Source organism: Panthera tigris, chromosome F3 (genome assembly GCF_018350195.1).
Source record: "Panthera tigris isolate Pti1 chromosome F3, P.tigris_Pti1_mat1.1, whole genome shotgun sequence".
NCBI classification, from domain to species: Eukaryota; Metazoa; Chordata; class Mammalia; order Carnivora; family Felidae; genus Panthera; species Panthera tigris.
The window spans coordinates 32,998,889-33,024,894 of record NC_056678.1 but is presented as its reverse complement, the minus strand read 5'-3'; the positions used below and the strand labels follow the sequence as shown (position 1 = coordinate 33,024,894).

Sequence of the window (26,006 nt, the reverse complement as noted above, 5' to 3'; positions counted from 1 at the left end):
TTTGTCTATAAAGGTCCACCCTTTTAACCCTCTCTGGGACGTTATGAAATTTTTTACTGCCTTGTAAATCTTAGCTATTATGATACTATTTTAGAAAGTATTTCATTGAAAAATCAAAGCCATGTAATTAATCATCTTTGATTGCCAATTATGAACTGGCATACGTTAAAACATTTTGCTCTAGATTGTCAGTTTTTTTTGACAGAATAAGAATATGTTTATCCTGATTTCATCATATTCCATTTAAAAAAAAAAAAAGCCAAATCCTTCTCTAAGTGTCTGTTCCCTCTCCCTAAGTGTTGTTCTTCATTTCTTCTTTTTTTTTCATACATGGTACCAAGCAGGGTCACCCATAGGTAGACATGTAAGATTTATATGTAAAAGGCCTGAGTATTTTTGGTTCTCTGCTGAGTCTTCCCCCACTAAAATACAGCCTGGCACATGGTTAGTACAACAGTTAGAGTTTGTGTTCAGCTGCTTTAACAAGAGACCAATATGATGGCTAAAAACCACAAAAGATTGTCTTTCATTTAACAACAGTCTAGGGGAGTAGGTGGCTTCGCTCTACATCATTCAGGGGCTTGCGGGGGGGGGGGGTGGCGGGCAGGGCGGAAGGTTGTTTTTTTGTCACTCTGCCGTCCCCTGGAGTATTTGTCTTAGTCCACATGGTCCAAGCAGAGCCACCCATCCTACCTGCGTATCTGCTGGTGGGAAGCCTGAGAAAAAAAGAGAGTGAAGGTCAAGTAATTTCCTCTATAAACCTAATCTGGATGTTTCAGACATAACCCTGCTTGCCTCCCACTGACCAAAGCCAAGTCTCATGAGCATAGCGGCCACAAGGAAAGTTTTGAAGGGCGGTCTCTTGTGGGACAGTGTGTTTCTGCCTCAACTCTGGTAGCCCTTCTCAGAAATGCAAAAAGGAAGAATGGGACTAGTAGGAGTGGCTGCTACCGTAGGCACCAAGGACATGTTCAGAAGCAGAAAATTATAAAATTGGTCCACATTTTAAAATGTCCATCATTTTAAGATGTTTAAGACTTGTTAAAATGCTTGAAGGGACAAAGTGGTGTCGTTGAAAGATCAGAGACCTGGGTTTGGCACAGTCGGTAAGTAGCCAACCCTTTTGTTACATTCCAGGGACTTAGGCTGGCAGGAATTTGAGACAATTCTGGGTAAAACAGGTACAGCTTCTTCCAGCCTCATCATTAAAATGTACAGTTTTGGTCTTTCTGGAAGTTTTGAAATGTATAGTCAGCAATTTTCAACAGTAAGTAACCTCAGAAAATAATACGTAGTTTTAAATTGAGGTTAAAAATTAAAGTGTAAATAATGTATGTGTTATGGAAAATAAGTATTTGGCCACAAGTATTTTTGAGGCCTCTGTATTTATACTTTCATATTTCCCATTTCCCTTGATTTCCAAGCCTCAAGGTGCTTACACTCTGTTACAGATGGGGTGTTTTAGAACAAACTTTCCAAAGGGGACCAAATTTTTCAACGGCATTATGCTTGTATTCATTATCTTTCTATCCAGCCTAATATTGAGCTGTCAGTTGCATTGTTTATAATGTTGAAAGTGCAATTTAGTAGTTTCCTACGAAAGGAAGAGAGATACATCTTGAAGCATGTATTTTTAATTATAAAAACATATATCTAACTTTCTCAAAATTGTGATGGGGAATACTAAATTCTTTGTATTATGATAAGCTTTTGAGTTTAACCTACCACGTTTACTCCTCTGACCTTGTGGAGTAGCTTTTGATCGTAGTTGACTGTTACTTATTATTCTTATTATTACCTTCTTTGTGACAGTTTTCACATCCTCCTCCTAAAGCAGTATCAGATGTTTATTTACATGCTCGATTAAATACTAGAGTTAAAAACTGAAAACATTTCAATTTGCTTTTCTTAGGATATGTCAGCTCAAGGATCATCTTCACAGCTTCCCAAACCTTTTGATCCTGAGCCAGAAGCTAAATATGGCACACTGGATGTGACTTTTGACTATGACTCACAAGAACAGAAGCTTCTGGTAACAGTGACAGCTGTCACCGATATCCCAACATATAACAGGACAGGTGGCAACTCATGGCAAGTACACCTTGTTCTTCTACCTATAAAGAAGCAGAGAGCAAAAACCAGCATCCAGAGAGGACCATGCCCTGTCTTCACAGAGACATTCAAGTTCAATCATGTTGAATCTGAGATGATTGGAAATTACGCAGTTCGGTTTAGACTGTATGGTGTACACCGTATGAAAAAGGAAAAGATTGTGGGGGAAAAGATTTTTTATTTGACGAAATTGAATCTTCAAGGGAAAATGTCACTACCTGTGATATTGGAACCTTCTTACAATCATTCTGTGAGTATCTGATCAAATAGCCTGACTATGCTTTATGTCATGATATATAACGTAGAGAGTTTTTAAAATCCATTATCAGTCCAGCCACTTTTTCAGTCTTTTTTAAATGCAATAATCATGCCTTTACAAAATTTCTAAGCCCTGGATAGGTAGGTCTAATTTTTTCTCATTCTAGAAAAGTTGCCCTTGAAGATTATATGTGACTTATGTATTTTGTTTAGTCCTTCACAGAGTCCAGTCCAATGTCTTACACATTTGTTCCTGTGTTAAATATTTATTAGATGATTGATTATGACATCAAACGAACTCCATGCAGATTTTATTGTTTCTTTTCCAGGTTAAAACTAAGTGGTACAGTAAGATCTAGCCCCGTATCTTATTTAATATGCCACAGAAATCATTTGCTTTTATAGAATATGTACTGCTGCCCAGGTCATGGCTAATTATCTTTCCAGAACTGCTATGAAATTATTTTTAAAGGTTCAAAAGAAAATCTGGCCTTGTTATACTCTGTACCCTTTCTAAACAAATGTTTTGCAGTAGTTTGGGGAGAATACTTCAGTTTCGTCTATGAGCTATTAGCCCTTTTCCCTTTTTTGCTCCAGGTTCTGATCACATATAAGTCTCTCTCCCTCTCTCCCTCCATATTTTTAACTAAATTCCCGCAAGACATTGCAAATCACAGGAGAGTTGACCTGCTTCTTTAAACCGGAGATACATTATGTCACATAGTTATTTAGATTATGAGAAAATCTGTGATATGCTGTAAGTGTAAATTACAAATTGTATTTATTCCTCTCTACTATATTGAATTAAAAGCATTTTTATAATATAAATACAGAGATTTTAGAATGGATATTTATTTTTAAATAAAGGTATAATATTTGAGGGTTGTTTTTAAGCTTTTAAAGGGTGTAAGCATATGTTCAAGATCAGAGAATTTATACCAGGAAGCATTTGATCTTATAGGACCCTCATTCACATTAGATTTTTTTTTCACCATACCATTTCAGCTGGATGATTTCAACATTTTTAAAACCAAAGGCCGTAGTAAGTATAGTATATCCCTTCAGGTTTGTAGGATACTGTTTAGCCTTTATTGATAACTTGTTACAATTTTAAATTGCAGAATTACCACTGTGGGGAAATATCCCTTTTAAAAATATAATATCAGCAGTTTATCAGAGGAGAGAGAAAAGAAGTCCAGGCAGTATTTCAGAGTTGGAAAAAGCAGTTTTTTATAAAATTGAATATTTGGCAGTTCTTAATAGGATTGTAAACTTTTTCATGATTTGGTCTGAGTGATGACTAGTTAATCTGTGAAAACACATTCTTATAGAGAAATATACCTGATTTAAATTGGAAGAGAATGACCGTATCATCATGAGGTATGTATTTTGTATTTATTTACTTCAAATGATCCATTTCCAACTCTGTGTTAATTATATTCATTTCACAAACAAAATGAAGCAACAGAAAATAATATGGTTTCATCTCTGGTCCAACTAAATTATTTCTGTATATACCTACATTACATGTATTGGCTTGTAGTCCTTGATTCTATATTTCTGACAACCAGTATAGTAAATTTCTGAAGCATGTTCCCAAAAAGAAAAAAGTGCTAGACAAATAGCTTCTAAGAATCTGACTAGAACTGTCCATTGCTCTGGGAGAATTTTTTCTCTACACTACCACCCTTTTCAGATTTACTGCCTGTGTTTAATTGTTCCTCTCTCTTTCCATCTTTCCCGTTCCACCTTCTCCAAATCCAAAATATTTTGGCTTCTGTGCCAAAAACAATTTAGCACACCACAATTTTGAGGTCAAGACTCATAATTCTATCAGTTGTCTTGTCATAACAATAAAATACTCCTAGAATGTATGTGTTCTGTATGTGCTACAGTGTTTATGTTCTCTTTGCTTAAGTTTTGATACTAACCGTATAGAAAAATCATGTGATTATAGATTACGTGGGTGATTTTAGCTTTAATTTTATAAGATGTAATAATAAATGAGTGAGAAGTTGTCATAATTAAACAATTTATTCTTGTAGCTTTTGAATAATTACTTGATGTCGTTGCAAGAATATTAATTAGCCTTTAGGTAAAGGACAGTTTTAAGATATTCAAAAATTGATATACTATGATTAAACATATTTGCAGTTTAATAACAGTTTACCTTCATGGGTAATAATAGAAAAACAGAATTCTACAATGGAAAATTTAACTTTATATTCAGGAACTGATCAAATCAGTACATTGAGAGAAAAAATGATCACTATCACCAGATGACTGAGAACTAAACCCTGAGTTTCCCTGAGGGTAGAATTTAAGTTGAACTTTAAGATAAAGATTCGGTTTGATCACTGAATGATAGAAAACATACAGAGTTGAAAAGCATGAGTCCTTTGTACTAACTAGCTGTGGCTGTAACTTTGGATAAATTATCTAATCACTTTGGGCATCAGGTTTCTTAATAGTAAAATGAGGGAATTAAACCAAATGTCCCATCTATCTCTGATATTATGTTTCTACTAATATATTTTGGGAAAGGCATTAGGTAAGAACAGAAATGGGTGGAATTTAGATGCATTTGGTGTGCTAAATATATGACATTTTGTTTGGATATTTATTATGATTTCTCACTCCTCCATATATTTTCAACTGTCTTCTAATGTCTGAGAAAGTCCCAACTAATAGTCCCACCTCCCTGAGGGCAAGTTCACTTTCCCAGCCTGACTGGTAGCTCGGGCAGAGCCACGCTCGCGAGGCGCTCCAGTCCTATTCGTGTCCAGGAAATCTCAGTACAGACTGAACAGAGAAGCAGGGGCTGCACTCACATCATGTTTGCATGGGCTGATGGTGGAGGAATCTGATACTCAGAGTCCGTCGTAATTCTGAATTAGCTTTGCTGGTGCAGAAATAGTATGTGTGCTTGACAGTGACTGTTGCAGGAGAGAAAAGACCTTGGCACATGAGTGTCCATGGGGAGCAGTGGCACAATTTCCTCACCTGGCCAGTTCTGCAGCGTAGTTTTAGTTTTGTTCTTGAGAAGCGTATCCATAAGCCTATTCTCTAGTCATCCTGATTCCCTTAATAAATTACTCTTCCGTTTAATGTTAGCTTCCAGTGTTTTCAGATAAGAACCCTGACTGACAAATGTTGAAATAGCCATATGGTTTATTATTTAGTTGTTTTAGTCATCTCTGAAGCCAGACTCAACAGCTAGAATGTTATCAGTTACCCTTCCTGCCCTGGTGTACCCCTCTTACTGGAACTTTTCTCATGTACTCATCTTTGTTCATATGGCACTCTTTCCTGCTATATAACCCCAGCTACTTTCTTCACCTGCATCTTTAACGCCATATTACTCTGTATAACAGTTGCCTGGAATGGCATCTCCCCCCCACTTTTTTAAATTTTTTTTTTTTTATTTTTGAGAGAGAGAGACAGAGCACGGACAGGGAAGGGGCAGAGAGAGAGGGAGACACAGAATCCAAAGCAAGCTCCAGGCTCTGAGCTGTCAGCAAAGAGCCCAATGCGGGGCTCGAATTCACAGTGAAATTATGACCTGAGCCAAAGTCAGGCACACAACCGACTGAGCCACCCAGGCACCCCACCTCTCCCCTTTTCTTAATTCCAGTTGTATTTCTCATTCAGCTACTAGATTTCTTAATAATATTAGATTTTTTATTATGATTTATTAATAATGAGACTTTGTTCTTTCTCTCACAACCCTTCCTATACAGACACTATTTAACTAGCATAATGTATGCAGTGTGACCAGCTAGGAAATGGGGACTTCAGTCCTATAGCTGCAAAGCACTGAATTCAGCTACCACCTTGAATGAGCTTAGAGGTAGATTCTTGGCCAGAGCCTCTAGATAATAGCCCAGCCCAGCTGAAACTTTGATTTCAGTCTCGTGAGACCCTAAGTAGAGAATCCAGCTGAGCTCATTTGGACTTCCTACCGCAGAAAGTGTGTTGAAACTTAAGCTTTAGCAATAGAGGGCGCTTAACATGTGCCTTGACATCTGTGTTCCATTCAGTCTGGCTCCATGTCATATTTCTGTGTGAATGCATAGCATCTATAGTAAGTAGACGTGGGAGTGGGTGGGCTTGTCTCTGAGGGAAGGAGATCCTCAGGAACTCCTAGACTTAAAGACTGGAGAAAGGAGGGGTAAGGTAGGAAGAAAGAAATACTAAAATATCCCAAGAGCCAAGAATCAGTTATGAAGGAAGGAATGATTAACTTTGTCAAATGCTACTAATGGAACCAATAATCTAAGTATTGAAACTGCTCATTGAGGGGCTCCTGGGTGGCTCAGTTGGTTGAGCACCTGACTTCAACTCAGGTCATTATCTCACAGTTCGTGAGTTCAAGCCCTGTGTCCGGCTTTATGCTGACAGCGCAGAACTTGGAGCCCACTTTGTGGGTTTGTGTCTCCCTCTCTCTCTGCCTCTCCCCTGCCCATGCTCTGTTTCTCTGTCTCTGTCTCTCTCAAAAACAAATTAACATTAAAAAGAAAAAGAAAAAACTAACTGCTCGTTGAATTCAGGATATTCAGGTAATGGGTAGCCTTAGCGGGACCAATTTGGATGGGGTAGAGGGTAGGCAGAATACAAACTAGAGTGGTAATCATGGGGACAACTTTTAAGCCAAATTTGGCTATGAAAGTAGGAAGGAAGAGGACTTTAGGAAAGATGTTTTTGAGGTTAGGAGAAACATGGGCACACTTAAATACTAATGCCAATGGGGTGCCTGGGTGGCTAATCCGATTAAGTGTCTGACTCTGTGCTGACAGCTCAGAGCCTGGAGCCTGCTTCTGATTCTGTGCCTCCCTCTCTCTCTGCCCCTCCCCTGCTCGCACTTTGTCTCTCTCTCCCCCTCTCAAAAATAAATAAAACATTAAAAAAAATTTTTTTGAATACTGATGCCAACGATGTAATCAGTGATGATGTACAGTATCAGGGAACAAATTGAAAATGGGGATTAACCGATACATTTGGGATGATGAGAGGCAAAAATGTTAAGAGTATTTTTAAGACATGTGTTTAAATTGTGGACCGTGAAATCTCAGTTGAAGAAAGACAGAAGTAAAGCTAGAAAGGGACTGACAGGCAGTGGAAGGAGAAAGGCTGGTGGACTGAAAATCCCAAGGATATCAAGGAACAGATGAGACAGGAGGAGTTGAAGAAGTGTGGAATGACAGGGGAATGTAGTTAGGAGACTGCTTTCAGTTAATTTCAGTGATGGACGACAAGGGTCCAGAATGAGTATCTGCGATAGAATAAGAGGCACAATCGCCGGAGATGGATAAGTTGGTCAGGAGAGGCCAGGTTCTTGGTGGCTGGCTTATCCACCTGCACACTGGAGTCACAAAAGATCCTGGCAGAAATTAAAGTACAAAAGAAGATTGAATGAAAGATTATTGTTCTCGAGGAACGCAAAGGAAATGCCCAGGACAGACTATCTATGAAGACAGGATGATATCAGCCTTAAAGAAAAATAGTTATTCTTGTCTATAAATTCAGAGGAAGAATGTTTGAGAAAGCAGCGGAGAACTTTGCTTTTGACCCTAAGGCATTTCAGGTACGAGGGAATAACCAGGATGGATAAGTCTGCAGAGGATGATGTATCCTCAGGGAAGAATTGGATTTTGGTTGAAGTAAAGCATTGGGGGGTTCATAGAAGAACCTAAAGTTCTGGAGGAGTTTATCATAGATCAGGAGTACCAGAAGGCATAGTGAAGAGATTCAGAAAAGGAGGAACATAATGCAAGGAACATAATGTCTTAAAGTAAAAGATGTAGCCAATATCATCAGGGATTTGCCTTCATTTAGGTTGCTCTGAAATGTCAAACCCAATTATAATTTGAATCTATTTAAATCTCAGATTTTATATAAAGTCTAATTGAAATCCCATCTTTATAGAAATTTGTTACGTTGTTTCTAATATAAATTTAAATTAGTTGATCTTATCTTTGTTTTTTTAAATGTTTAGTTTTGAGAGAGACAGAGAGGGTGAGCATGAGTGGAGGAGGGGCAGAGAGAGAGGAGGACAGAGGATCCATCCAAAGCAGGCTCTGCACTGACAGCAGTGAGCCCAATGTGGGGCTGAAACTCACAAACCGTGAGATCATGACCTCAGCCAAAGTCAGATGCTCAACCGACTGAGCCACCCACGTGCCCCAATCTTATCTATCTTTGTATACCAAATAACTAGTAGTGGTTATTGCTGTATGAATGTTGAATGGATGGATGGATGAGTAGGTGCATGTGGTACCTATTATTTCTGACTTGTTGCCTCTGATGCTTGTTTTTGTGGCTAGTCATAGGTTTTCTTGTTATTGAACTTGTTCTGTGCCCTTCTAGATTTTAAATACTTTAAGAATAGAGACTGTGTGTGTTTGATTTGTATGGGTTTAGTTATACTTACTTTTCGTAGAACCTAGAACATAGGTATTCAGTGAATACCTATTAAATTGATTCATCAACATGTTCAGGTAAGCCTAATCATTGAAAAATTCTTACTAAGGTCTATTTCATTATTCCCTGCTAGGTATCAAAACAGCCCTGTTAGGAATCTTTTATGATTTAGAATCCAGTGAGTATACTCATAGGGTAATTAAATAGGAACACATCACAGAGTGTTTTATTTTTAAATAATAATCAACTAGAGACATATATGCTTATGTAATTTCCCATTCAAAAGTATAATGCCACAGTCTTTCAGACTTCCTTATGACTTACTAAAATGATGATCTTCTTTTAGGTACTTTAGAACCTATAATTCTTAAAATTCCTGTGTCTCAAAAATAGCCTATCTTTTTGTTAATAGATTGAATTAATTTAGTTTGATATTTATACTGTGACTGTTATTTTTAAGACAGGTAAATTATTACTTATACTCTGTAATTGAAATGTGTGTCCTCCTAAGAATCATACTTTAGTCTGTATTATTAGCAAGTGTCTTCCAAAACTTAGCTTCACCTGTTTTCATATTCACCACATTCACATACTACCATTGTGAAGAATCTACATTTAGAAAATGTACGTTACACTCCTTAATCCTAAAGCAATTAAAAATAGAGCTTCATGATAAACTAATGATCACAGTTAAAATTACTACGTGAAGGAGAAAGCTGCCTGTGTATAATTCAGTTCCCTAGACAATAACACCAGTATGAGTCATGGCTCACTTTAGTGTAAAACTAAATAGTTACAGACCTATTTAGAGGCAGTTATTCAGAGTAGGTAAGCATATATTATCAGTAGAGAGGAATAGCTCTAGTCTGGGAAGTATTGTTATTAGATAAATCTTTCAGTGAAAGAGAATCTAAATTAGAAAATAAAAGGAAGCTTTTTGTTTAAATCAGATTCTTAGTTTACAGGGTCAAAAGAAGTCAAGTTTAGATCCTACATCTCAAGAAATTTTGAACATTCAGAAAAATTGAGTGGGAAAAAATGGAATCTTAGTAGCTAAAACTGTTCTGCATATCGAGTATAGGGAACAGCAAACAACTCACCTAGGATTCATTGAGTTGAAGCCTCCATGTGCTAAACGATACACTACTGAGGACCAGCCTGTACTTCGCTCTTGTATTATTTTTTTCAAAAATGAGCCAGAAAATTGAAGAAATAAGCATAAAGTACAGGTATTATTTGCCTTTTCTGCTGTATTTTATCTTATGCAATTAACTCTTCCAACATACTGATTTCAATTGTTTGCACTACTAATGAGAGAAATTAACAAATGCTTTATGGAAAGACAGTACTATTTGATCAATTTAGAGTGGACGAAAGATTATGACAGATAAATTTAGGTTTAAGAGGACAGCATATTCTATAATTAAGAACACTCTAAAGTTCATTAAATAGAGCAAGAGGGGATAAAATAGTGTTCTTTACAGGAACATTTGGAAAGTTCCTGTAAATTATAAATAGTTCAAATTATAAATAGTGACCATTATTTTTTAAAAAGTTTTCATTTGGAGCGTCTAGATGCTAGACACCCTGAATGCATGCCTTTTTCACTAATACCAACCAGAAGCTATACATACTTTCCTTTACAGGTGCACTTTACTACATTACCATGAACAATTCCCTTTTTCCTGGGTTGTTGCACAATAATAGAATAGTTATATCCACTGTGCTCATTGGTCATGTGGTGGGTGGCTGATAATTAATGAATAATAACATTGAGTGAGGTTATTCTTGAGGCCTACCTTTTACAGATAAAAGAAATAGCAAACAGAAGCAACATTTAATTTCTTCTTAGTCATTTTCCCCTATCATGTTCATATTAAATAACAGGGCAGTATCCAGTGGGCAAATCTGTTTCAAAACCCAAATCTTTAATTTTAAGATTTTCACATTTAAAATCTTGACAGATAATTTCAAATAGTAGGTTCTTACTGGAAAAATTATTAAAATGGTTCTAATTTTGAAACATGGTAGATATAAAAATGTATTTTATCAGAATGTATTTTAGAAACCAACCAGTGGTAATTATATTGTTTATAGTCTTTTCATCTGAATTAGTATTGAAGATGCGTCTCCCAAAAGAGCTGTGGATTTATCTGCTGTGACATTTATTTTGAAGTTGAGAGTTTAATGCTACCTTCAGAGTAATGCCTATTTAGGCATAGAGTGTGAATTTAAAGAGAGCTGAAACATCCTAATTACAAAAATGTTTTTTTCACCAGAAAACTTGAAATTTAGTGTAGAAAAGAAGCAGTTTTGTAGTTGATGCATCTATGTTCTTATGGTGGAATACGACTTTAAATACTGAATGCAGGCCTAGGACAGAAGAAATGAATTTTTAAAAATTAAAGTTGAAGGAAATCTATTATTAGTGAGTTTTCAGTCTAATCATTACATTTGTTCTATGGACTCTGTAGGGACCTATTAGGAGCCAGAAAAAAATATCCATTTGACAGTTACATTTTACTTAATTCTACTCAGAGCAAAGAATAATTCTGGTCAAAAACTGATAGTACATGATAAGCCTGAATATCAATTCCTGATGCTGTTCCTATTAGGCAGATATATTTAAATGATTTCTGTCACTGAAAATGAGCATAGTCCTGCACATATGTTGTGTGCTTATTCATTACTGGAAGCTCCTGCTCAAGGGAAATGCACATTTTTAAGGGTTGTGCATGCAAAGCTATTCTTGGGAAAAGCCTAATTCTCCATAGTGTACATGCTAGTGCCTGAGATACGACTGGAATATATGACCTGACTCCCTCACAAGGTTGGGATGAGTAAAGGAGATGAACTATGTGAAAACCTTTATAGACCAGAAATGCTAGTTGTTAACCTGAAATAAAATAGATTATCCTTAATTTAATATGGATCATTCTGCCATTAATAACGTTGTATAAGATACTCTCTTGTCTTGCAAAAAACACAATGTCTTATCTTTCCTTTGTCTAGTCTTAGACCTAGAACGTTCGTATAAGCTCTATCTATCTAGCAGTTACAGTGGTCCTCTTATAGTCTGTCACTTTGGGCAGCTGGTGACTAGAATGGTACCAATTGCATGTTTTCTAGTAGAAAAAGCTGGTATTGCTGATTAGGAACTAAAGACTTAATAAGTTTGGTACACATAGTTTTTAAATTATCTGATATATCATCAAAGCATATAATTTATATATAATCAAATTATATTAATATTTCCATAATCTACAATAAAAAATAGAGTGAGCTAATTGAACTTTAATTTGGTTTATTTTTCAAAGAATAAGATATTATCTAGTTCATGGAAAATAGCCTGTATTATAAGTACATTTTTCATATTAGTCAGCTTAATTTGGGGGTATATTTTTCTTCAAAATGAAAGCCGGCATTGTCCCTTTTTCAATATTTATTTAGGGGGGCTGGAGGACTAGAGAGAGGGGAACAGAAGATCCAAAGAGGGCTCTATGCTGACAGCAGAGAGCCCCATGCAGGGCTCAAACTCATGAACCGTGAAATCATGACCTAAGCTGAAGTCAGGTACTTAACCTTAAGAGTGAGCTACCCAGGTGCCCCTGGCATTATCCCTTAAGCTGTATTCACATTATAAAAAATTTTTCTCTATGCTAACTCATTTGTGATATTTCATAAAAGACTAAAGAATTGCCAGGTAGTGGGAATCTACAGTTTTAATGTCGAAATTGTTAGACATCCAAGACAAAGTGTGCATTTGTATTTGGGTGGGTTGGTGTAGCATCCAGGTTGGGAGCCCAGAGGCTCTGCAGTCCCTGGCCTCACATCTTGGTCCCCCAGTTCATCCTGATTTGTGTTCTTAGGTGAGTACTCAGCCCTTCTGTGCCTCATTCATTCATTAGTTCGTAAAAGGGGCTAGTAGCAATGATGGCTGCCTCAGAATATGAGTGGCAAGAAAAGGAGAGAAACCATGTACAGAACTGAAATCATCATCTAGCACAAAGTAGGACCTTGATACTGTTAAGTAATTTGGTTTATTTCGTCTTATTCATGTGTGGATAAATTTAGTGTTCTAAGTCAGTAGTAATCTTCATTTGGTGCTAGTCCATAAATAAAAATTATTATATTGTGTTTTTCAAGTTTCCAAATGAGGAGGAATGTTAGCAATCTGGAAAAGAGGAAGGTAAAAGTCCTTTAATCCAACAGTGTAAAAAGCATTTAATCCAACAATAGAAGTCGCTAAATCTAATTCAGGCCTTGAATGTTTTTAAGACACAACTTTTTAGGGGCGCCCGCGTGGCTCAGTTGGTTGAGCGTCCGACTTCGGCTTGGGTCATGATCTCACAGTCTGTGGGTTCGAGCCCTGCATCAGGCTCTGTGCTAACAGCTCAGAGCCTGGAGCCTGCTTCCAATTCTGTGTCTCCCTCTCTCTCTGAACCCCCCCCCCCCCCCCGTTCATGCTCTCTCTCTGTCTCAAAAAGGAATAAACGTTAAAAAAAGGTACCACTTTTTAGAAATATATTTTTGAATAATTATTTAAAAGTCTGAATTATAGGGACACCTGGGTGGCTCAGTCAGTTAAGCGTCCAACTTCACTTCAGGTCATGATCTCACAGTTCGTGGGTTTGAGCCCCGTATCGGGCTCTGTGCTGACAGCTCGGAGCCTGGAGCCTGCTTCGAATTCTGGGTCTCCTTCTATCTCTGCCCCTCCCCCACTTGTGCTCTGTCTCTGTCTCTCAAAAATAAAGGTAAAAAAAAAGTCTGAACTATAAATATTCTTCCAATAAGTGCAATTTCGTTATTTTCAGTCATGTTGGATAACTCATATGACATCAGCAAAGCATACGAGGCAGTTTAGCCTAGGTTATTCTGAGATGACAGAAGCCCCGAAACTTTTAATGGCTTATAAACAACAAAGGTTTCTTTTTCACTGTGCTGCGTGTCCATTGTAGGTTGGTTATGGCTCTGTTTCGTTTGTCTTCTCTCTGGGATCCAGACCTCTGAAACTTTGTGGGTTGTCAGAGGACGTAGCAAACTAATCCCTGTTCCTTAAAGCTTCTGCCCAAAATTAACACATGCCACCTCCACTGACATTTCTGTGTCTAAAGCAAGGGTCAGCAAACTGTCTATAAAGTGCTAGAGAGTTCATTATTTTTAGGTTTTACAGGCCACAAATGGCCTCTGTTGCATATTCTCTCTTTCTCTCTCTCTTTTTTTAGAATGCCTTTTTCAAAATGTAAACCCATTCCTTGCATGCTGGCTGTAAAAAAATGGGCCCTAGGCAGCATTCAGTTTGAGCATGTAGTTTGCTGACCTCTGGTCTAAAGCAAGTCATGTAATGTCAACAGCAAGGGGCAGTGACTAATAGTGAACCAAATGTCATACAAAGATTTGCTATGATTAATATCATCTAACGATTAACATTATTTATAATTGCATATCGGTAATTTGTAAGTAAAGTTTTGCTTTTAAGTATAAAAAAATTTGCTCTCTTGGGATAAACATTCTCTTTTAAATCTTATTTAAATAATAAATTTGCATAGCAAAGTCTTTCCTAAATACTTAGCCTTGTCCAGTTATCACAATTTCTTATTTCAGGTTCTTAATTTATAAAAATATTATTGGACTTAAAAAACTTAAATGTATGACAAGTCTTAGTATATATTAAACAAGTTTGTCTAAACTGGCAGTACCAGAAGAAAATACAAGGAATAGTTAGTTTATTCCTCGAGTTAAAGATAGTGGATTAACCACATTTGTCTCTTTCCTCTTCTTCCTGTAATCTTTACTTAAATGATAGTATCTTGGTTAAAAAAATAACCACACACACACACACACACACACACACACACACACATTGACATTTATTCCCACAAGCTCAAACAGAACTGGAATGAAGGCATCAGCAGATGTGAGCAATCAGGTTCTGGAAAGCAGTGTGGATGGAGGCTGGCAGCTGATTGAGCAGAAGGGAGGAAATCTAGTGAAAAGTGCATATAGAAGGAGAGAATTGATCCGATCTGCAGAACCATACTTACTTCAGGGTACAGCAGAGGATAGCATGAGTCTAGGGATTAAAAGTGAGAGTCCACTACAAGCCAGTAAAAAGTACAGTTATATTTCTCTCTGGCATGAAGAATAGTGCCAGGCTTGTGACTTATCCGGGCAGTAAATACCATGGATTTCTTCTCTGGAAAACTCAGTGGTTCCAAGCTAAGACCACCTCATAGTGATATTTAGAGATTCCCCTGAGAAATTGCCTGGTCCACATCTAATCACATTTTTTTTACCAATCAGTGAACAAACTGTGTTTAAAAGTATATAGCGTTTTATCAGCTTTTTAGTGATGCATTTTTAAATATGAAGAGACAGTCATAGCTCAGGAGACTCTGAAGAAGGCCTCCAACGGGAAAGAGGAAACCCAGGATAAACAAAAATTTACCCTCCAGGAAGAGTATATATTGCAGAGATGAGAAGAAAAGTAAAAACTAATTCTGATTAGTATTTTCAGGAATATTTAATAAGGTATATACATTTTAAATAGAGGGAATATTCTAAAGAAGGAACAATCACAGAAGAAAAGGCTTTTTAAAACTATACGGATTGAGAATAACTGTTGTGTAGGAAACCAACAGTGTTCACTGTGGCTTACAACCGAGGATGTTGATAGCAGGCTTTAAGTTTACGTGTTCATGAGTTCACATGAGTTCACATTTATGCTTGTAACATAAACTTACCTTTTTGGAAGAAAGTTCATAAAATGAATGATTTTGCCTTTAAGTTTCTCTCCTCCTTCTGAATATATAATATTTCCTATTTAAAATCTGATTAGATTTTAAATTAAAATTAGATTTTAGATGAATAGGCTTCTACTTAGATCCTGTATATGACCATTAATTTTTTTCAAGGTAGATTTATAAAAGTAGTCTATTCACCAGTAAACAACTGTCTTAATATTCTGTTAAATAAAGCAACCAGAAGTTTACAGCTCACATACAGTATTTATTTTTCCCTACAGTTAAAAAATCAGAATTTCTCAGAGTGAACTCTCATAGTCATTTGTGTCATAATCTCCTGGAATACTTCTTCACAGTGTCAATTCCTGGGGCTCAATACTAGATTCACTGAATCACTGAATCAAAATCACTAGTAATCACAGAATCCTTAGTAATTTTTCTTTTAAATAAATTCCCCAAGGGGTCATTAAATACACTAACATTTCAAAGCCACTGGAATAGAAAATGTTTTTTAAAAAACATTGTGGATATGAGTGGGTTGAGGAACGTATTTTGGGTTAAGTTTTGTCTGTTTTCTGTATTTCATCAGATCTTTTCATCTTTTATTGTCTTTGGCTTCCTTTTCAAGTATTTAAGTGTGTATTATTTGGACATCAAAAAAAAATTAAGGGAGGGGTGCCTGGGTGGCTAACTCAGTCGAGCGTCCGACTCTTGATTTTGGCTCAGATCATGATCCTAGGGTCATGGGATCAAGCCCCATGTCAGGCTCCACAAGTGTGGAGGCTGCTTGAAATTTTTTCTCTCTCTTTCTGCCCCTCTCCTCCACTTACACACTCTCTCTCTCTAAAATAAAACTTAAAAAAAAGGGGGAGTGGAATTACAAAAATGTGTCCGTGAAATTGTAGTAAAAATATGAAAAGTTCCCTTTGTAGAAAATTCCACACCCTCATTTAATTAACTGAAATTACCTATGAAGACCCAGAGATTACATTGAGTAAATATTTGCATCTGTTAAGATTCAGTCAGTCTCAAGTGAATGCAAACTAACTCAAAATGGCTTGAGCAGTAAAGGACCTTCTAGAGAGTAGCCCTCTCTTCAGACATGGCTTGATCCAGTGACTGAAATAGCACCACTGAAGTCCTGATTTCTCTCTTTCTGCTCCTTCCACCACCCTCTAGCCTCCACACTCTGTCTTCTGTGTGTCAACTTCATAATCAGATTGCACATAGTTGCCCTTTGAAACTTCTTGTGTCCCACTAGGTTACATGCCCATCCCAGAACCAGTCACAGGGATGGGCTGCACTGATCAGCTTAAGCCCTAGAGTTGGGCAATGGGTCACTTTCCAAACTACATTAGAGAAGAGATGGAAAGGAGTACATTCACTGTTGAAAGGAAGTGATAAATGGATGCTAGGGAGATAACCAACTAATGTCCAATATCATGTTTATTTAAATTTCTTGAAAATAAAATTACTAAAACTTTAGTGATTAGACATACCATGGATGAAATCCTATTTTAATCAATTTGATAATATCTCAGAATTCAGCATACTTTTCTGCATATTGTTTTAGGAATTGAGTTCTGTGTTAAACAGTCTTTCTGATCTGCTTAATTGGCTATGAGCTCAGTTCTGAAAATGGTGATTCTTAAGCCTGATTACACTAGTATGACTTGGAGAGTTTTTAAAATAAAGATGAATAGACTTCTTTTTGACCTGTTGAATCAAAAACTTAAAGGAATGGGGCCAGGCTATTCCTATCTTCAAAAATCTCTGCAGGAGACACTAGTGCCTGAATAGTATTGATCATCGTTGTCCTATAGAATCTATCTCCACATCTCATTCTTCACTATTATTTCCTGGATAGCCATAGGACTAAAATGAGTCCTTGCCAAGTTTTGAAACATCTGATAAGATTTAACATGAAGCTAACCATATCATTAAGAAAGCTCTACTTATTAATAGTATAAAATATTTTTCCAAAATTGCTCAAACTGCAGCCAACTAGACTATTAAAAATCACCTTTAGTACAAGTAGTTTTATTTCAGATACTTGGAATGAAACTTGGATTTCTATAAATTATTTTGAAATAGGCCTGAATAGTAAGAAATGGTTATACACACTAGTAAGTGTTAACTTTCATTGCCTTTGGCTTTTTTCAAAACTTATATTTCAGATGTATTTCAGATGTATTATAAAATATTGAAATTATCTCCTTGATTCATTAGAAGCTTGACATGTTTTCAAAAAAGAAAAACATGAGGAGCATCTGAGTGGCTCAGTCAGTTAAGCATCCCACTTCAGCTCAGGTCATGAGCTCATGGCTCGTGAGTTTGAGCCCCGCGTGGGGCTCTGTGCTGACAGCTCAGAGCCTGGAGCCTGCTTCTGATTCTGTGCCTCCCTCTCTCTCTCTGCCCCTCCCCCACTCGTTCTGTCTCTCTCCATCTCTCAAAAAATAAACATTAAAAAATGTTTTTAATTAAAAAAAAAGAAAAATATGAAAAACATGTTAAAGGGGATTAAATTCATTATGGCCATGAGAAAAACTATTTTACCAAAAAACATTCATTATATGTAACCTTGGAATGTTACAGATTAAATTTTCTTTGGATTCAGTTTTATTTAAACAGTTTATTGTAGCACTGAAGACTTTGGAAGTAAATTTTTTTTTTTTTTTTTTTTAGAAATTGACAAATTCAGCATTTCCTGGGCCTCATTGGTCTTTTAGGAACGTGAATTTGGGAAAATATGCCATGTGGCCTATTAAGAGTCCTCAAGGCCATGTCTATATAGTGTAGCCCCACTTGGACTATCTTCAGATCACACTGTAAAATGAAAATAACATAAAAAATTTTTGTTCTAAAATAGTACACATCGTGATAAAGTGAAATAAAAAGCACTGCTATTTCTATAGCTCTTAACATTTCATTTCCTGAAAACTGCCTTGAATGCTCTATGAGGATATGAACAAAAACAACAGTAATAACATCATGTGGAATAACTCAGGTAACAAGAGAATTCATTGTGAAGTCAATTAAGACTCTCAGAAATATCCTTCTATATTCATATTCTAATGAACATATAAATCATATTTTGCTGTTTCATTTGTCATTAAGTTATTCATAACATTCAACATTTGAATCAGAACTAATCTTCAAATAGTCTGTTTTGTGGCATAAGAGAATTGCTACTACCATTTTAAAGTTTAAGAAAGGAAATTTGAAACTTGAAGGTGTTCGTAAATTTAAACTGAAGCCATCATCTCCTAATGCCCTAGCGTAGTTACACAGTAGCTGGGACTTCGTAAACACTCAGTGACTCTCAGCTGTACCGATATTATCATCAGCATCATACCTTCATTACGGCTGCCACTTTTGCTTTTACCTGTTAAATTAAATACAGTAGTTTGGTTTCCTTTTGGTGAGAATCCACACAGTTCATTATCTCTGCAATCTATTTTGTCCTTGTTAACATTATACACAGATAACTTTTTTTAATGTCTTTTTTTTATTTTTTATTTTTTACAATTTACATCCAAATTAGTTAGCATATATTGCAACAATGATTTCCGGAGTAGACTCCTTAGTGCCCCTTCCCCATTTAGCCCATCCCCCCTCCCAGAACCCCTCCAGTGACCCTCAGTTTGGTCTCCATATTTATGAGTCTCTTCTGTTTTGTCCCTCTCCCTGTTTTTATATGATTTTTGTTTCCCTTTCCTTATGTTCATACACAGATAACTTCTAAAAAAAATTCTCCCTTTTGATGTAGATAGTCATATTAATGTAGAAGTAGAACTTATAAAATATGAAAGAAATGTAAATTTTTGAAGTTTTCATTTTACACTAGTACCATAAAGATCATACTATCTTTCATGGTTGACACAACTTTTTCATAGAGACAAGACACATGAAATACTCTGTTCTCTTTTTGAGTAGTATTATTCTCTCAAATGTATGTGTATACATTCATATTTACATTTATATTTATTTCTCTGTTTATTGAAAGCCATGCATTCATACTGAACTCACCAGTACCTGTCCCGCACCACCGGGTTCATTCTAATCTGTACCTACTCCTTTGACAGCGAGAAGCCTGGCTCCTACTGTCCTTAATGCATTAACTTATTTGATCTGTCCTTTTATGGGTAATTCATGTTCCACTACAGCCATGTCCTACTCTATTCTCCCACCCTTCTCCCCAAACTCAGACTCCAAAACCCTGGGTCCATTTGCTCCTCCTTCATAGAAGGTCTTCACTGTGCTTGACCTCTAACACCTATTCCAGTCTGCCCCACCCCCTACCCCTGATGCAGGGACGCCTGCCTTACTCTGCTAGGGCTGTGGCACCCCCTAGTGGACCTCCTTTCTGTGGAAACAGCCTCCTCACCCTATTGAGACTCTGATTACCTCATATTGACCCACTTCTCTGAATGGATACGCTTACCCTGCTGAGGCTCTGACAGCTTATTCTGTGTTAATGCCCCTCAATGCCCTCAGCAGGATGTCATTCCTACCCAGCTAGTGGGGGCTCTTACACCCCAGGCTAGACCACTCCTCATTCTGTGCTGGATCTGGTAGCTGCCACTAGCTGTCCATCCGGGTTCTGTGTCACCACTTCATATCTTCTGCCCCGCTCCCAGCAAGGACACAGTCCTCACCCTGCCCAGGCTGGTATGCTGCTTGTCTATGAAGATGCCCTCCTCATCTTGCTTGGACTTAATAGATTTTTGTAAATTATTGATCACTTGATAGTCCCTCAGTGAGGTCAGAGATAATGATGATGATAGCAGCTAACTTACATTGGCTAATAATGCATAACATATGGCCATTCTCTATGTCACAAATAATTGAGATATTTATCTTTTCCAGGTGTCTATAAAATGGCCACCAGGTATAAAATTCAGAGTATTGCAACCAGGTGTAATTTCTGGCCTTCTGGGATTAAAGACAGAGGAACAAGTTGAGCCATGGAACTCTCCATGGTACCAACAAATTCCTGGTCTGTCTTTGGAGTCTCCTATAGCTGGCTTGAATCTTCCTTCATGTTACAGGTCTAACTATACCTGTTACCTGTTCCTGAGATTTGTGTATTTTTTTCCCCAACTTTGTTGATACAGAATTGACATAACGTGTAAGTTTAAGGCATACATTGTGGTAACTTGATATACATATAGCACAAAATGCTTACCACAATAAAGTTAGTTAATACATTTCCTACCTCATAAACTTAGAATTTTGTTGGTGCTATGGTGAGATCATTAAAACTCTACCCCCATGGCAGTTTACAAGTGCACAATATAGTATTGTAAGCTATAGTCACCATGCTGTACATTAATGCCTGGAACATACTAATCTAATAACTGAAAGTTTGTACTCTTTGACCAACATTTCGCTATTTTTTGTACCCCTCAGCCCCTAGCAACCACCACTGTACTGTCTTCTTTCTATGAGTTCAATGGTTTTAGGTTCTACATGTAAGTGAGATTATATAAATACACGTGTATATGAGGTGTGCCTGTATCCAGTGTTCCCAGCACCATTTATTAAAGAGACTGTCTTTCCTTCATTGAGTATCCTTGGCTCCCTTGTCAAACAATAGCTGACTGTATATGTTTGAGTTTATTTCTGGGTTCTCAGTTCTGTTCCATTGGTCTGTTTATTTTTATGCCAGTACTATACTGTTTTAATTATCATAGCCTTATAGTATAGCTTGAAATCAGGAAGTATGTGAAGCTTTCTGTTTTTCTCAGAATTTCTTTGGCTATTTGGGATTCTTATGGTTCCATATAAATTTTACAAGTGTTTAAAATGCCATTGGAATCTTGATGCGGATTGTACTGAATCCATAGATGACTTTGGTAGTCTTGACATTTTAATGATATTAAGTCTTCCCATTCATTAACACAGGTTTGCATTTATTTGTGTCTTCTTTGATTTCTTTCATCAATATCATGTAGTTTTCAGATTAGAGACTTTCGCCTCCTTGATTAAATTTATTCCTATGTATTTCATTGTTTTTGATGATATTATAAGTAGGATGGATTTCTTTATTTTTCAGAAAAAGTATTAAGTATACAGATAAACAAATTTCACAGAGTAGAAGAAAACATTCTCAACACATATGTCTGACTTGTATCAAGAATATGTAAGGAATAAAACACAATAATAAAATGATAAACAGTATGATAATTCATGGGCATAAAATGTGAACACATAATTCCCAAAAGAAAGTATGCACATGACCAGTAAGCAGATGAAAAAAGTTGTCAGTATCATTAATTATCTTGGAAAATGAAAATTGAAACTGCAAGGAGATATTATTACACAATCACTGGAATATCTAAAATTTTAAAGTCTAACAATTAAAAATACTAACAACAAAATTAAAAAGGACTCAGTGTTGCTGAGAAGTGCCTGGAGTTCTCATACACTGTTGGTGGGAATATAAAATAGTACAATCACTTTATTTCTTTTTAAACTTACCCTTATCATAAGATTCCTAGGTATTTATCTGAGAGAAATTTGAAAAAATTTTATCAAAGATTTGTATCTGAATTTTCATAGAAGCTGTATTAGCCAAGAATTAGAAATATTCCAGGTACCTATCAACAGATGAGTAAACAAAATATCGAATAGTCCTACCATGAAATACAAATCAATAATAAAAATTAATGAGCACTGATACAGCAATATGGTTGGATATCAGAAACATGCTGAGCAAAAGAAGGCAGATACACAAAGGTATATACCATATGATTACATTTGTATGAATTTTTAAAATAAGGAAAACTAATTTATAGTGATAGAAATCAGATCAGTGGTTGCTTGGGGTGGGTGGGAGAATTGATTGGGAAGATGCACAATGGAACACTTTGTGATGATTTAAATGTTCATATATTGGGAGGTAATTACACAAAAATGTGTACATTTATAAAAATTTATTGAACTGTGCATTTAAAATTGCTACACTAATTTCATTGCATGTAAATTATTCTCCAATAAAGTTGATATCTAAAAATCAAAAACAATATGGAAGTAAGAAGGAAAAATCAACAGATAGTAAAAGTGGAAAGCACAACAGAACATGATGTCACAGTGATAACGTTACATGTAAATGGTCTAAATACTGTAAAGATTCTCATAGGAATTTTTTGAAAACTATGTTAATTCAAAGAAAGATATTTAAAACAAAAGGTAGAACGGTTAACTGTGAAGAGGCTGAGAATTTAACCTACTCTAGCTGATAGATTAGCCTGCCACAGGGATGCTGGCAGTAAAGGACTTTATTACCTTCAACATAGTAAGCAGTATTAGCATCAACAGATTAGCATCAAATCCCCTGCCCTCAAGTTCCATAGAGGCAATGCAGATAGACCCACATTAGTTGCCTGCCAGTCAGATCCGATTAGAGGGAGCCTCTGCTCCACATGGTCATTCAGCAGTCAGTTTTTCTTTCATGATGTTTCTCTGCCACCTATTCCCTAGGATAGAGGTCAGCACTTTTTTTCTGTAAAGAGCTAAATAGTAAATATTTTAGGCTTAGCCAGACACATATGGTCTCTGTCACATGTTCTTCATCTTTTTTTTTCTCCTTTTTGTTTTTTACAACCTTAAAAAATGCAGAGTCTATCCTTTGCTTCCAGGCCATAGAAAAACAGGCCACAGACTAGATTTGTCCCCCAAGCTGTACTTTACCAACTCTTACTCTAGGGCACTGCCATTATGTTATTGTTCAAAGCTTGATCTGCACTATACCTGGGTTCCAAGTGATGAGAAAAGTAAAAAAGAAGATAGAGAGGAGGCTTGCCCAATGTCTAAAGGTTCCAACCTAGAGGAAGCATGTGTCTTTTCTACTTACATTCCATTTTCAGTCACACGTCCATACGTAACTCCATGAGAAGCTGAAAACCTTGAAGCCAGGTGCCCAGAAGGAAGTAGAATAGATTTTTGTGGACAGTTAGCAGTCTTTGTCACAACTAGGAAGAGGAATAGAAAATGAAAGAGAGAGAGAGAGAGAGAGAGAGAAGAGAAAAGAAAAGAGAAAAAGGAAAGGAGAGGAAGAGAAAAAAGAAAAGAAAATGTGGTTCAAGAGAGGGTGGTATCACAGAAGCCAAGGAACGATTGGATTTCAGACAGAAAGAGTAATTGGCTCTATTGAATGTTACTAAATGGTTGACTAAGATGACACTTAAAACCTAGTAGATTTAACATGAAGTTCTCACTAGTTGATCTTAATGAGAGTAGTGTTGGTGGAGCAGTGGGAGCAAATGAGCTCAGAAATGAGTGGGAGCTGAGTGTATGATGCTAATGTAGTCAAACTCTTTAACCAAGTCTGACACTGAATGAGGAAAAGATAGAAAAGAAAGGGAGACAGAGAATAGAGTATCTAGAAGAAGGTTTGGGATCTAAAAAAAGTTTTTAAAAAATGTGAGCGAGACGTAAGCATGTTTAAATATGGGTGAGAATAATCCAGTGAAGAGAAATATTTAGGATATGAGAAAAATAGAGGCACACCGTATTTTTAAGAAAGTTTGAGGACATAGAATCCAGACATGTGGAGAAACTGGTCTGAAATAGAAATGCTTTCTCTTAGAACAGCGGTAAGAAAGAAGCAGAGGATCTGGATGTAAAAAAGTTTGTAGATATTTTGGCAAAAAAATTGAGGAACATTCCACAAGGGAGAGAGAGAGAGAGAGTGAGTGTGTGTGTGTGTGTGTGTGTGTGTGTGTGTGTAGGAGACAAAAATAAGGAAGGAGAAAACAGATGGGGTCAGGTGAATAGAAGATTTATAATCATTGAGAAAATGGAAAAATAATTTACTAGAAAAGTATAACAAGATTTAAATATATAACCAGATGATGGCCCAGACAAAGTTACAATCCACCCCATTGTGTGGTCATACCCCCAGTACAATGAAGGAGTTGTCAAGTTTATGCAGGGTTAGCATTTTGCCAGCCAGTAGAGTATGTTGAATAGAGAAGCAACGAAGTTTAAGGCAAGAGAATGATTGAAATGATGGATCTTGGAGGTTAAAGTTGATGGGGGAGGAAGTGAGTACAGAATGAGGTTGATGAACAGAAAGTATGGTGTCAGGAGACTGGAGGTCCAATCATAGTGATGTTGTGAGAGTAGTTGAGTAATCAGATCAGATGGATAAGAGCTTGTGCTTAATTATAATGCACCTGGGATTTTTACTTAGTCATTTTGGTGAAGACCTAACCACAGCCTCTGATGATGCTAATAACATCCAAGAAATAATGAGACTGGAAGGATGAAATCATTAGAAATGAAAAAATCAAACAACTTAGTGCCGAGGTATTAGAAGGGTCATTCATGTAGAAATTTAATGCACCTTAAGTCAAAGAGAGATTGGGGTAAAAAGGCAGTTTGTGAGCCAGTTGAAAATCTTCAGTAAATGAGCAGGCCTTACAAGATGATTCCTAGTGGAAAACGCGGCTGAGGGGAAAGGATGATGCAGTCAGATGGCAGGAGCTCCACACTGAAACATGTTGTACAGAAATGGGTCAGGGATTCTGGAACTACTTCAAAATTTTATAAAAAATAAATTTGTGTCAGTGTTAAGGGTAGGCTTGAGGGGGCTTTATCCTATTCCATAATTTCTGTCAGTCCCCACTGAAAGCCGTCTCAAATAATAATAGAAACTCTCAAGAGGAAGAGGCTGCAGGCCCCACGTTTGAGAGGGAAATGCACAGGACACAGCCTCCAGCTCTTGTTTGCTTTCTTGATGAGCTGTTGGCACACCCCCACTAATACCTCCAATAATTGCTCCCCATCTTTGTCCAGTAGAAATGTTGGGACCTCACTGCTCTTACAAATCATGGAGGAAAAAATATTAGAATGAAACAAGATAATAGAGATCCTTGAAAACCAGCCTGGGTGGCTCAGTCGGTTAAGCGTTCAACTTCGGCCTAGGTCATGATCTCGCGATGCATGAGTTTGAGCCCTGTGTCAGGCTCTGCACTGACAACTCGGAGCCTGGAGCCTTCTTCAGATTCTGTGTCTCCCCCTCTCTCTCTGCCTCTCTCCCGCTCGCTCTCTCTCTCTCTCTCTCTCTCTCAAAAAATAAACATTAAAAAATTTTTAAAAAACAAACAAGAGGGGCGCCTGGGTGGCGCAGTCGGTTAAGCGTCCGACTTCAGCCAGGTCACGATCTCGCGGTCCGTGAGTTCGAGCCCCACGTCAGGCTCTGGGCTGATGGCTCAGAGCCTGGAGCCTGTTTCCGATTCTGTGTCTCCCTCTCTCTCTGACCCTCCCCCGTTCATGCTCTGTCTCTCTCTGTCCCAAAAATAAAAAAAAAAAATAAAAATAAAAATAAAAAAAAAAATAAAAAACAAACAAAAGAAAACCTGAATGGGGAATTTAGACTTGGTAGTAAGATGTGACTATGGCACTAAGAATCCTGAGTTCAGAATCCCAAACCTTAAGTAGTTCATTTTCTGTAGAATAGCTGGA

At 37.0% G+C, this 26,006-nt stretch overlaps 1 protein-coding gene across 4 annotated transcripts in view; it reads left to right on the top strand.

Annotated features, from left to right (window-relative positions):
• Positions 1–26,006, top strand: part of SYT14 (synaptotagmin 14) — a 219,762-nt gene that overhangs the window by 144,516 nt on the left and 49,240 nt on the right. For all 4 annotated transcript variants that reach the window (XM_042976651.1, XM_042976653.1, XM_042976654.1 and 1 more), the window contains one exon: positions 1,913–2,362. In XM_042976651.1, coding sequence (XP_042832585.1) covers positions 1,913–2,362 — 450 coding nt within the window. The remainder of the gene's footprint in view (positions 1–1,912; positions 2,363–26,006) is intronic.